The following is a 13,703-nucleotide window of genomic DNA, read 5'->3' as shown; positions in this document are numbered from 1 at the left end:
GATCCCTTTTCTAAATAATGGAAATGATAATTGCACAAACCTCCTACAATTTTTATAAGGATCAAGCAGTAAAGGTTTAACAACCACCTCTCTTGATTGGTATGTAGCATTTGGCAATCTCTGTGGTGTAAATTCTCCCTTTGTGGATAATTTGAAGCTATCAAAGTAGCATCACTGAGTATGGCGTTGGAAAGAGATGCACAGCAGTGCACCATGACGTGACATAATATTTCCTCTAACACAGAAACAATGCATTGAAATAACCCCAAGAATGTAGATAATAGTAAACGTAGTGAAATAGATTAGGGAGAGATTAACTTTGAACATTTGTTAACCTTGTTTTTAAAAAGAATTTACTGAATTCTTTAATCATGGCTGTGTTTAACAACTGGCTTATAAATTTCCAAAAGTTTAACAACTGACACTTACTCATGAGCTGGCATAGACTAACTCCAGTTTATTTAAATTAATGTATGTAAGGGACTTGGAACAAAGCCCGACACATAGCAAACGGTATATAAGTGTTAGCTAATTTCTACTGCTATTGCTATTATTTTGACTAGTGAGCTCTATAAAAGCTGAAATGAGGTATTTTCCTTAATCACCCTGGGAAAGCCCTGGCACTAACCCAGGATCCGCTTTTGTCCCCAGGGATGACTAATGACTGTCAGGAGAGACCCAAGGGTAAGAGTGTGGGCACCCATGAACAGCACTGAATTGGTAGCAAAATGGAGGAAATGGTGGCTTCTCCATCTATCAGAATTCTTGATGCACTTTGGACTTGGGAGCCAACTGTTAGGAATAAAGAAAAGGCCCAGAGGAGGATGAGGAGGGCAGCATGCAGCTGACGCACCATTTTAGGGATCTTGGGTAAGAGCCACTAGCTAGCCAGTGGCAGAGTTGAAGCTGGGGTCTCTTCATTCCAGTCTGCTGGTCTTCCTGATGCATCATGCTCCCTGTTAGTCTTTAGATGGTGACCTTTTGTTCTCTGTCTGACATCTCCACTTCTGATTTAAAGTTGAGTAATATTTAAGAAGCGCTGTGGGGATCAAGAATTTATGAGTCACCGTAAACATGGTCCAAAAGCAAGTGACTTAAAGAAATCCCTTTGCCAGGTAGTTCGCATGGGCTCCCTCAATGTTGGATGTTGCTTAAACGCCTGGAAAATTAATTCATCATAATGATCGCTTTATCCTTTGTTGATGAAACTAATTCCCTAAGTTGTAAACTTATATCCAAAGTTTTAAAGTACTTAACAATAATTAAAGTGTTTTTCTAATACTCCTTTAAATGCTCCTTTAAGAGATCAATTTATTCTGGAATATGTAGGGAGGAAAATAAACAAATTACGTAAAACCAGCTGATTTACAAGTTACACTGGATGTTCTTTGTGTTGTAAGTTGGAAGTTTTAGTTTTCCTTGAATTAGGTTCCAACGGATAGAATAACATTAAACATGCTGAAGAAAAAAAGAGTGGAGTAAAGACTCAACTTCAGAGACTTCGATCTATTCTAGGACTTGTGCACCACAAAGTGTGCTGTGTAAAAATTTTATTCCCTGGGAGATGCTTTAGGGGAAAAAGCTCTCTTTGATCAAGTAAGTTTGGGGGCTGCTGCATATTAGTCCCTCTTGGGGATGTGCAACACACAACAGTGTGATAAAGGCTCTGAGCAGCGCTGCTCTAAAGACAAAGCCCTAATTTCGTGTAACCCCCCCCCCCATCTCTTAGACTTATTTGGCCCCGGATCCTGTTTTCATATAAGTCATGTGAACATCCCGGACAACTGGTGTTCTTTGGGAACAAGTTTGGAATCCCCACTTGGGGGGGGGGGGATTATTATTAGCAATCATAAATTGTTTTGTGATCTTTAGCAAACCCTAGCCTCAGTTTCTCCTTTCAAGTAATAACCCCCCGACAGAGATGCTATGAACCAAAATTTCCACAGAAAGCTTCTTTCAGAACTTTGGAAATGCTACTTCCGTGTTTGGCTAAGGTTCATCACCAGGAAGCCACTGTACAGGTTCTCCTATTTACTCTATTCTCTTGCAACTCTCCATAATGCACCACCACGGAATGTCACCTGGGACTGGCACACACATAGAAGGGGGACACTGGGCAAGGCCAGGGAAGCTACAACTTGTTTCAATTTCAACCTGGTGGCTTGTTTCAGAGGTTCTGTTATTTTCTTCTGAAGGCACAACGAGTAATTCCCTTTAGTACATTTGTAGCCACGTACGTTAAGAAAAGTTGTCATGGAATTACCTGTGGTTCACATCATTTCAAAGGTGGCTTAAATGTGGAGCCAGGATGACTACTCATTACTCTGCTGCCTTCTCAGTCTGGGTATAGTTTAGAAATCGGGTAGTATGTAATCTAAATAAACAAGCCAGGGCAAAGTACCCAAAAGACTGAAAAGTATCCACTCTGGCAGGATACTTGGAGTTTAGCTCTTGTGACACCAGCCAACAATTCATGAATCAACATGGTGCCCAATGGACCAGGGGCCCATAACTGGCTTCGCGTCTTCTCCTCCCAGAGTGTGTTAGGCTTAAGTAGGAGCAAATACTCATCTTTGCAAAGTAAAAAATAATCACAAATTAGTTTTGGGTATTTCCTTGAAGTGAGGGCAAGACTAATTTGGGCGTTGGGGGATCTTTGTCTTTAGGGTCTCTGGAAAGTGTCATAAGGCTCTTCACTGAATCAAGCTTCCCTGGGTGGAGATGAACTTAACTTCAAAAACAAAGCTTTAGAACCCAATTCCAGCCAGGTTTCTGCCTCTAAACAGCATTTATAAATTGGAAAAACTCAAGATTATCTTTTTGGTTAAAGAGGGTTGTTCATAAAATTCTGAAAAATGTCTTTCCCCTTGTGAGCTCCACTGAAAGCCACAGATTCTTTCTCAAATAGGAACTGAGGTTCAAGGAACTTGACTGGGCTGAAGTATAAAGCAATACACTTTATCTCCTTAATATGCCCCATACTTTCTCCCCTATTTTTCTGTTTGCAGTATTAACACAGGAGCAATTCAGTCAATGGTCACTGACTTAGCTGCCTTGATGATGAATGAGTCTTCCATTCTCAAGGCTTGGTTTTAAAGTTGAGAGGGGGACCAGCGTGGAAGAGCTTATCTGGCTGGTGCCTAAGGAGAGGAAGATGTTTTGCATTTTACCTAGATTTCCTTGTCCACGGACCTAAGAACTTGTTCCTGGACAAGGCCAGGCCAGCCTCATGGATTCGTGAACTGTGCAGTTGCACAGGGCCCTTGCACGGAGGAAGACCCCAGGCTTAATGCCCTGTGGTCACCAGGTTGATATTCTTAATGCTTTTTGAACAAGAGGCTCCACATTTTCGTTTTGCTCTGGGCCCCTCTAATTAGACAGCTAGTCTGCTCTTGGATTGTTGTTGACCAAGGCTCTCCGCTCTCCTCTTGCTCTTCTCTCCCACCTATGGCCCCAGATGCAGCCTCAAGACCATGCTCAGTGCCATGTTCACTGGAGTGGGAAGCTGATATTCACTCTGCGGTGAGTCAACTTTCAACCATCCTCCTGTGGATTGTATGGATTATTTGTCATCTCAGACTGGCTTTCTCTTGGTCCAGACTTTCAAGAAATGCCAGGTAATTTCAACAGCTGTGCCAGCCAACCACGAGCAGGAAGGGAAATGTGTTACCTAGTAAAAGCTTTGCAGTGCCAAAGCTTAATAAAAATTATTTTTCATTTGTAATTTCTGTATCCTTATTAACAGTAAACCAGTAAATAGGTGCAAAATCAATTTCCATTGGAGTTTATATTAGAATTTTTAAAATGTCTTACTGAACACCTGAAAACTTCATTTTATGATGTCAGTTTCCTGTAGGTTGTTTCTATTTTTTTATGTTGAGCCATATGGAGGACATTTATTCAATACGCTTATTAAACTTTTATATTTGCACCACTTGCATAAACTGCCTAAAAATTATGATGATGAAACTCCTGTCTTTGGATAGTCATTTGTTTTCTTTCCTTTTCTTTCATTTTATTGCCTCAGGAAATTCTTCCGCAAGGGCAATGTTTCTCATTTAACTAATTTAAAAATGGCTCACCTCACGATATTCCCTTTCCCTCCCTTGCTTTTGGTAGAAATGCTTTTATGAAACTGCACTCTACTGTGATGACTTGTGCCTTCTTGAAGAGCATGGAAAGAACTAGTCCTGTTATGACTCTGTCTATATTCCTGAGAGCATGTGTCATACGTGACACTCTTCACTTTCAAGTAGAGTTGGTGGAAGGGCTAGCTCATCAGGGGTGATGCCTAGCACAGCCAGCTGGCATTGTGTCACAAGGGCCACCGGACAGGGAATGAGGTGAGAAAAAAAGCCTAGTTCCCAAAACTTCTTTTAGGAGGATTACTGTACATGGTTGAAGGGAATATTTTGAGAAGCCACTTGGGGAAGTGCTAAGATTTTCAAGGAGTGTGATCAAGTAACAATATGCTCCATCAACTTCCCTCTGAGCATCTTGGCTGCATTTAACTGGAGAGCTTTTGTTTGCTGGGTGGGGCGTGGAATTGTAGGGCCGGAGACAAATTGCCTGGGATACTGGATGAGAAGCTGAACCCTGTCAGCAATCCCCCTTTTCCCCCCTTGCAAAGATCTTTAAGCAGCTCCTCTGCAAATAAGCATGGAAGAGAGATTTTAAAGACTATTGGCTTGAAGGGATGCCCAAGCAGCTTTCCCACAGACCTCCCTACCTTGATCCAGGCCTAATGAAGTGCCTTGTATAGTTTAACTTCTCCTGAGCAACTGCTTGGTTTTTGTGTTTATGGTATTTGGGACTCATAACCAGCACCGATTTCCTCTTTGAGGTGGCTAGAGCAGGGTTTAGAGCTAAATGTGCACCTCTCACACAGTGCACAGGAGTCCCTGTATGCCCTTTGTCTTAACCTCATTCTGGGGCCCATTTTATTGTTTAGCCTTTATTTCCTCTTGCCTAATTTTTCCTAATTATTCGATCCTGCCAAACAGTGCACATCTTCTCAGACAGCCTTAACTCCTTACTATTTTAACTTTTAAATTATTGTTTAGAGATATTTTATATAAATATTCTCCTCCTCTTTAAGGGAAGGGGGAGGAGCAGTGGGAGAGGGAGAGAGAATCTCAAGTGGGCTCCAGGCTCAGTCCAGAACCCAACACGGGGCTCAGTCTCATGGCCCTGAGATCATGACCTGAGCTGAAATTGAGAGTTGGAGGCTCAACCGACTGAGCCCCCCAGGCGCCCCTCCTCCTCTTTCTCTTTCTTCTTTCTCTCTCTTCTCCTCTTCCATGGTTACTTCATAAGAGTAATAGCAATTATTTCATATTTCATATTATTGGCCTTTGTTTCAAGAGCTGGCCACTATTGTTGTGATTTGACATAAACTAACCAAGTACCCAAAGGGCATATTTTGGATGAAGATTCATAATACATATGGGGGAGGGAGGGAGGAAGTGCTCAGTTTGCCAAATAGTAAACTACACTGTTATATAAATAAACATAGACACAGAAAAGCAGCAAAGGGTATTAACTTTGTAGGATCTAAAGAGGCGCCTGGGAGGCTCAGTCAGTTATGCATTTACCTTCAGCTCAGGTTATGATCCCGAGGTCCTGGGATGGAGCCCCACGTCGGGCTCCCCGCTCAGTGGGGAGTCTGCTTCTCCCTCTCCCTCTGCCCTCCCAACCCCCCACTCCTGTGTGCACTCGCTCTCTCTCTCTAAGAAACAAAATCCCTAAAACAAAACACACAATAAAATACAAGTGAATTGTATAGCATCTCACCAAATAAAGCTGTTATGTGTATTCATATTAAAAGTAATTCAATATATAATTAGTACTCTTCACATATAATATAACTAATTATCAAGAAATTATCAGACTAACCTCCTAACAACTGTATTTTCACTTGTCTACCAGACGTTTCCACCAGGATGTCCCAAAGGCACATTAAACTCAACATCTTCAGTGCCAAACTCACCGTCTCTGGAAACCCTCACCACTGCCCATCCTGGTTCCTCCTCAGTCCTATACATCACTATTGAGATTCCTGTCTAGAACCTGCATTCAGTCAGTGACCCAGTCCCTTGCTTACGTTTGTCATCCTTGAATGCAGACTCTCTGTTTCCAAAGCCCACTTCGGATCCTGCTCTCTCTCTTCTTTGCCTGAGTTCCCTTATGAGGGTGCGCACTCCAGGGCGTACGTAAAACTGTCTTCCGGACAAGTGGAGAAAATATTAGAGCTTCTATTTCTATTTTTCTCTCTTCAACATTTCTGGCTTTTTTAACACCTGCCAATTAAATATGTAGATAAATAATGGTCACCCGAAGGACTACAGGCTCAGAAATTTCTAAGGGAGTGTCGAGTCAAAATGGTTTGGAGACGGCCAATGTAGACTACTGCGGTTTGTCACCCTGCTAACTTCCCTGCCATTTTATTACTCACCCAAGAGGTAAAGGGCTTAGAATAAACTAAGTACTATGCAAGTGTTAGCTATTAGTACTATGAGCCTATTCCCAAACTTCACTTTCTGTCACCATCTTAAATCCTCATTGTCAAGCATCTGGATTTTTTATTTCAAAGTCTTAAATCATGTTGGTTCTCACAGTAGGATCCCCAGGGTTAGCTCTCTGGCTCCTGGCCTGCTTTGCCAAGTCCAGGTGAGCAGGAGCTGGCGCCCTGGGCTCTGGCTAGGTAGAGGAGGAAGACTGCTGTGGCCCTAGCACCACAAGATGTATTCACTCTGCTTCCAGCCTCTTCCTTGATTGCTTCCCATGACACGTCATGTCTCTAAACCACACAAGTCATTATGCCACTGCCCAGCAAAAGAAAATGTTTTAGATTATCTATAAAATCAAGTCCACATTTCCTGAGAAGGCTGGGGAGACTAAAACATATTGGAAAGCGCCTACCTGGGATCTGTGGAGGTCTGTCTGCATTTGCTGGGGAAAAGGAAGGAGGGGGAGGAGCCTAGTGTTAATGTCTTTGGAGTCAGGTGACATGAATTCAAACCTGTCCCTCTCAGGTGTGATCTTGGGTGAATCGTACGTATCCCCCTACCTCAGTTTTCTTATCTGTGAAAGGGTACAAGGAGACCTGCCTCTCTGGATTGTAAGATACCACGTTATAATGTTCTTGGGAACCAACAGGTTTTTCATAAATGGCAGCCCTTCCCATTTACAACATTCTGACACTTTTAGAAAGTCTTAGAAAGCCCCCCACGAAAGGGATATTTCAACACATTCTAGGTAGAGAAGACTTCTTGAAAGCAATGACAACTACTAAATGGGAGCTGAGGAATGTAGGAAGGTCCCAGGCAGTGCGGGACAGGTGGGCCTGGGGAGCCTGACTGGGCCGGGGACTTCTTTATGATGCTGCAGAGTTTTCATTGCAACCAACTTCTTTCCACTTGTGGCAACTCACTGCGACCAACTTTATTTCCATAAGATAGCACGCGCAAACACCACGCCATACAACCCTCGGAAAACTAAAGCAGCACCTTTATTTTATACAAACAGTATAAAATGTTCATTATGTAAGAGCTGTGTCTTGTTTACAATATATTATATTGCTTCAAGCCAATGCCAAAAGTCATACATTATATTCCCTATTTTATTGTGTTTACAATATATTATATTGTTAAATGCCACTGCCACAGTGTTTGTCTTTCTCTTCTTTTCTTTTTTCTTTTCTTTTCTTCTTTTCTTTCTATATTGAATTCTCTGGAATCATAGTAAGGTCAAAAGATAACGAGAGTTTAAGAACAAGGGGGATTTTAAAAATGTGACGAATGTCTAAACACATGACAATAAGGTGAGAAACATAACTTCAACATGTTTAACTGCTCTATCCGAACCCTTGATTTATGCCTTTTGGTTCATTTACCTTCTCCACTGTCCCCCAGCCCCTCGACACCACAAGTGCATTGTCATTTTGGAAATTATTTGCCGGCTATGCAACCGAAAAGACACAATTTTAACCTGATCAACTGACATAACATCAAACCTGTCCCAAAGCACTGAAACAAGAAATCTATACCATCCCGCTACAGACGTGCTTAGAAAACTTAAAAGGAAGAGTAAATATCAGCTCAGTGATTTATAATGAAGCTAATAAAATTCAGGCCAGTATTCTTAACTGTAATGAACATTATTTGAACATTCAACACATGAAAGGTTAACAAAGGCTATGAACTTGGTGTAACTTAAAACGTTTCAGATGTCGGGGTTCACCAGATGTAATTGGATTCAGGTGGATCCTGCCGCTCCTCGGCCTTTTTAAGTGAAGGCGTGTGTTGCCTGAGCCGGGCGCCTGCTGGCCTCAGGGCATGCATGAGGCTGGCTCCGTACCCTGTAAAATTATTCACAGCTTAAAAGAAAAGAAACTACAAAAACAGGCTCTTCAGATTCATTATTAACCATTCAAATGAAATTCATTTTCCCTTTTCAACCCAGAGTGAAAGACCACAGGCACCACTAAAAGCCACCTGAATGAGGGGATGTTATAGGTTCAAGATCTCTGTTACAGAAGAAACCCATTTTAGGAACTCCATGGAACCTGGCTTCCATCGAAGCTCTGACTCACTAGAGATTTTGGCCATGTAGAAACTCTCGATGCAAAGTTTGGACCAATGTGACTGCATGAAGGATTTCCTGCACTCAAGGTCTGGTAAGCATTTGGCACTGGGGTCCCTGAAGCAAGGAGGCTGCTGCAGAGGACTTGACCATTTTCACTGCATTGCCAAACCAGCCTCGATTATATTGATCCAGGACACCCCCCACCCTACTCTTCATCTCCATCACACCGTCAAGTGTACCTATTGCATTTACACAAGATAGAAACTTTGGAAGAAGTAAGGACTTCCATGATGCATTTTAGAGAAGGGTTATGACTTGAATGGACTCCTTATCAACTGGGATTTGTCAGTTCAGGCAAAGTGGGCATCTATCCATTTCCAGCGTAGCTGTAAGTGGACTCTACATTGCTTCAGATCTCCTTTCCTCCTACCTGAGAACTTCTGGAGGTGCTTGGGGCACTGACTCATTTTCTACTGATTTCCTAAAAGGGATCCAAGATAGCAATCACATTGAAAAAAAAAATCTGCCTCCATCTTCCTGTTGCATTAGAGTCAAGTTTGGCACTGCAGCTTGTTCCCTGTGGTTTTCAAATGCAAGCTTGCCATTAAGTAACTACTGAGAACAGAATACTTTGTCTCTGAATGTGTTTCTCTGAATTGTCAGTATGTAGGCTAGTAGCTCAAGAACAGCCACAACAGGAGCCAACAATGCGCTGGAGTAGATCCCCACCCTGCTGTCTCCCCGCCACCCATGAAGCCCCAGCCTCCCTGCTGGCAAGGCTGAGTCTCAGCCAGGAAGTCTGTCTCCAGTGTCCTCCTCCCCCAATAACATATCTGGGTGCCTGGGACCTCCCAAAGTGTCACCTCGCTGGGAGTCTGTTCTCAGCAGAACTCTGTGCCTCAAAGCTCCCTCGTCACCTCCCCCTGGTCAAAATAAACCTCATTCTTCCGGCCTGATTCTCTAAGCTAATGTGCAAAATGGCTGGGTGGCCTCCCCTGGACAACACGTTCACATTTGCATCAGGCGCCAGGGCATCTTCTGGATGCGGTGCCTTGATTTGAGGGAGGTACACTGGTGACAAAACTCTCAGCAGCAGGTCTAGGAGTAGGGGTGCCTGGGGGGGTGAGGCTGGCAGACGGTCAGGATTGCTCATTGATGCCACCCGAGGGCTCCTAACTTGCCTTCTTTTTGGAGGCATGACTGGTGTACCAGCAGGAACAGTGCCCTTCCACTCTCTCGCCACCACTCTTGGTCCCCAGGTCCCAAACGTGGGTCCCAGAAGATCTCTGTAACTGAGGCCTGGGATGTATAGTGTGATCTCAAACCACCCCTAGGCCCGAGGAGGTCTCAAAAGTTACTTGTATCTCAAGTTAAGGGTGATGTAAAGGATTTAGTTTATTCTTTCCCAAAGTGTCTCTAGAAATGATTCATTTTCTAGGTCTTTTAGTCCAAAACAAGCCCCCCCCCCACCCACCAAGGGTGTCTCTGCAGGGATACCATTCAGCCATGACTACCTGGGGAAACAACTATTTTCCAGAGGAGATGCAATTCTTGTTAAGCTACAATCACCTGAAGCCAATTCAATCTACCATCCAGTCAATTCAGTGAGTGACAAGACTCAAGTCAATGGCTTAGTGTAGCCTGGACCAGATAACAACATACCTTAAAATCAACAACTAAGTACGTCTATCTCCATAGAAACATATTAGATATACATCCTAATAATATAATGTGAACATTTAAAATATGTGCAAAAAAACTGTGGAAGGAGCCTCGGTGTCCATCGAAAGATGATGGATAAAGAGGCTGTGGTCTATGTATATAATGGAATATTCCTCAGCCATTAGAAATGACAAATACCCACCATTTGCTTCCACGTGGATGGACCTGGAGGGTATTATGCTGAGTGAAGTAAGTCAATTGGAGAAGGACAAACATTATATGGTCTCATTCATTTTGGGAATATAAAAATTAGTGAAAGGGAATAGAGGGAAAGGAGAGAAATGAGGGAAAATATCAGTGAGGGTGACAAAACACGAGAGACACCTAACTCTGGGAAACGAACAAGGGATAGTGGAAATTGAGATGGGCGGGGGATTGGGGTGACAGGGTGACGAGCACTGAGGGGGGCACTTGGCGGGATGAGCACTGGGTGTTATGCTATATGTTGGCAAATTGAACTCCAACAAAAACATTTTAAAAATATGTGCAGGGATCCCTGGGTGGCGCAGCGGTTTGGCGCCTGCCTTTGGCCCAGGGCGCGATCCTGGAGACTCAGGATCGAATCCCACGTCAGGCTCCGGGTGCATGGAGCCTGCTTCTCCCTCTGCCTGTGTCTCTGCCTCTCTCTCTCTCTCTCTCTCACTGTGTGCCTATCATAAATAAATAAAATTAAAAAAAAAATTTAAAAAAATAAAAATATGTGCAAAAATTAGAGATTTGGGATTGAGATATATAAATTTACATATCTGTTTATATATAAATATAATAAAATAAAACATAAGAATATTTTCAAACTAGTATTTTCCATCAACCCAGCTGAACATTCCCATACTCACCGGGCTACACAGATCACCCTTTGGAGGCTGAGGATCTGAAAAAACATCTGACATGAATGTGATCTGTTCAGTGTGTGTCCATTATTTTGGAGACGCACTCTGACAAGCACAATCTGAACTTCTGGGTGCTTGTATTAAAAAGGGTGTTGTATGACTGAAGCCTTCCTTCCCTCAAAGAAGTGGACCGTGGGCCCACGCTCAGGAGACTGAACTCTAGCTGCCAGATGTACTGAAACCACAATGTTTATTTTGTTCCCTTGCTAATTGACTGTCCCTCCCACTAGAACCTGGGCTCCACCACGCAGGACACTTTCTGTCTGTTCACTGGCATGTCTCCAACGCCTGGATTCCTGCTTGGAACAGAGAACATATCAATCAAAATGAAATGGTTGAATGTAGCCAGTTTCATTTTGTGTCCAAGACAGGCCAGTGTTTATTATCTATAAAGCTAGCTCCTTTTTGGTAGTCAATCTAAAAAGAAAAAAACACAACTCCATTATAACATCTCTCCCATACTTTTTTTTTTTTTGCCTCAAAAGAACTTAGTTAAAACCTATCATAACCAATAACAGTTAATGATTTTAAGGAGCAAAACCTTTCATGTCTTATATGCTTGCTGATAAATCTTGAATGATAAAATCAGAGCCCAACAGATCTATAGATTTGGTTTAAAATTTTATACTTGTCATTTCTTTCATAGTTACCACACTGTATTACCAAGTCAACCTGAATTTCTTTTTTTTGATACATTTATTTTTTATTGGTGTTCAATTTGCCAACATATAGAATAACACCCAGTGCTCATCCCGTCAAGTGCCCCCCTCAGTGCCCGTCACCCATTCACCCCCACCCCCCGACCTCCTCCCCTTCCACCAGCCCTAGTTCATTTCCCAGAGTTAGGAGTCTTTATGTTCTGTCTCCCTTTCTGATATTTCCTACCCATTTCTTCTCCCTTCCCTTCTATTCCCTTTCACTATTATTTATATTCCCCAAATGAATGAGATCATATAATGTTTGTTCTTCTCCAATTGACTTATTTCACTCAGCATAATCCCCTCCAGTTCCATCCACGTCGAAGCAAATGGTGGGTATTTGTCGTTTCTAGTGGCTGAGGAATATTCTATTGTATACATAAATTTCTAATTGAGAATTAGTACTTAGAAAACGGTCGTGGAGCAGTTTTACAGATGTGGCGATGATTTACACAGCTGCATTGCCCCTATACTCTAAAACGTGGAGCCAAAGGTGTAGAGAGCTATAGGGGCCAGGGGGGAACCACAGGGGAGAGGAAGCAGAGAAGGGGAAGCTGCTTTCACTGAAATGGAAAGCAGGGCTGAGGTAGGGGTTATCTATTAGCCTTTGGAACCAAGATATGAAAGAGGCGGGCCCTCCAGATGGTTCCCACTCACTTTTATTGCAGTGTCTTCCGTGCCAGCCTTCTTGACATTGGCATTTGTTGGGTTCGTGGCAGGTTCCGTGTGCACCACAGCCAGGCTCACAGACAGCTAAGACACGGAGGAGATAAAAGGCATGTACTGAGCTTTCATTGTCCAACAGAATCACACAGCTGCTTTGCTTGCAGTTCTTTAGAATGTGTTAGTTTGGGCTTCATGCCTTGGGCTATTGTTTGTTTTGTCCTGTTTTGTTTCCTAAGCCAAACTCCAGCTATAAGTCAGTTTGAGACTTTTTGAAAAAAAGTCCTGAGAGAGATCATAAACTAAGCTTAATGCTTCTCATTCACAAAAGATGCTCAGTAAGACTTTGAAACTGCTGGAATGGAAGTGCGTTTTCCTTAAGAAAACCCTGAATAGTTAAAAACTTGAGTTGCTAGTGTGTGAATGTGTCTGTTTGTTTTTACACGCATGGATTTCATACAGTGTCTTTGTTTTAGATAAAGGGAACATATGGATCAGTGAAGAAAGGTTCATTGCGAAGCCCAGGCAACATGGTCCAGGAGATGTGTAGGAAGAGATCCCCAAACCCAGGGTGATTATGTGGATGGCACTTACGCTTTGAACAGAGGTCTCCTTGGTAACCTTTGGAGCACTTACATTTGCTTTTACCAATGCATTTACCTCCATTTCGACAGGGTTGTGGACACTTGCCTGAAACAGAGAAGGATGTGAGTAAGCAAGGAACTCAGTGCATCATTCAGAGATCATCACATTTTTCAAAGGAACTGCACAGCTTTAAGAGGATAAATGCTTCTAAAGGGCAGTTATTCCCACTTATTTTGGACCTGCACTGGCTTTGATACCATTCGTGTTTTGTTTTTGGAACAAACAGGCTAGCATTTTTACTTGCGACTTCCAATGTATATCTTCTACAATAAATGTGTGGCCCACATGCTACATTTATGTGAACTTTTTATAAACAGAATAAAAATCTGATTCATAAACATTTGTAATTTAAGCTACAGTAAAAGTTAAGATATGAATAAGCCTCTAAATGATCTTTTCTCTGAGTGCTGACTCTGAATGCCACTCCTTCTGAAAGAAGGCCTACACCTGTACCCAACAGTGTCTTTCTTAGCCTAGGATTCTCCAGACAGCAGGGCTT

At 42.6% G+C, this 13,703-nt stretch overlaps 1 protein-coding gene and 1 long non-coding RNA gene across 2 annotated transcripts in view; one reads left to right on the top strand and one right to left on the bottom strand.

Annotated features, from left to right (window-relative positions):
• The first annotated feature begins 3,464 nt into the window (after positions 1-3,464).
• Positions 3,465-13,463, top strand: LOC121490550. The gene is made up of 3 exons (XR_005987710.1): positions 3,465-3,617; positions 8,464-8,677; positions 13,234-13,463. It is a non-coding gene; the product is annotated as an uncharacterized LOC121490550 (long non-coding RNA).
• The window catches only part of WIF1 (WNT inhibitory factor 1), a 68,899-nt gene continuing 62,686 nt past the window's right edge, over positions 7,491-13,703 (bottom strand). The window contains exons 8-10 of the mRNA XM_041754305.1: positions 13,154-13,249; positions 12,554-12,649; positions 7,491-8,359 (exon numbers count right to left, since the gene is read on the bottom strand). Of these exons, the coding sequence (XP_041610239.1) occupies positions 8,238-8,359; positions 12,554-12,649; positions 13,154-13,249 (314 nt within the window). The 3' untranslated portion in view covers positions 7,491-8,237. The remainder of the gene's footprint in view (positions 8,360-12,553; positions 12,650-13,153; positions 13,250-13,703) is intronic.

Source organism: Vulpes lagopus, chromosome 5 (assembly GCF_018345385.1).
Source record: "Vulpes lagopus strain Blue_001 chromosome 5, ASM1834538v1, whole genome shotgun sequence".
In the NCBI taxonomy this organism is placed as follows: domain Eukaryota; kingdom Metazoa; phylum Chordata; class Mammalia; order Carnivora; family Canidae; genus Vulpes; species Vulpes lagopus.
This window is presented reverse-complemented; position numbering and strand designations above follow the sequence as displayed.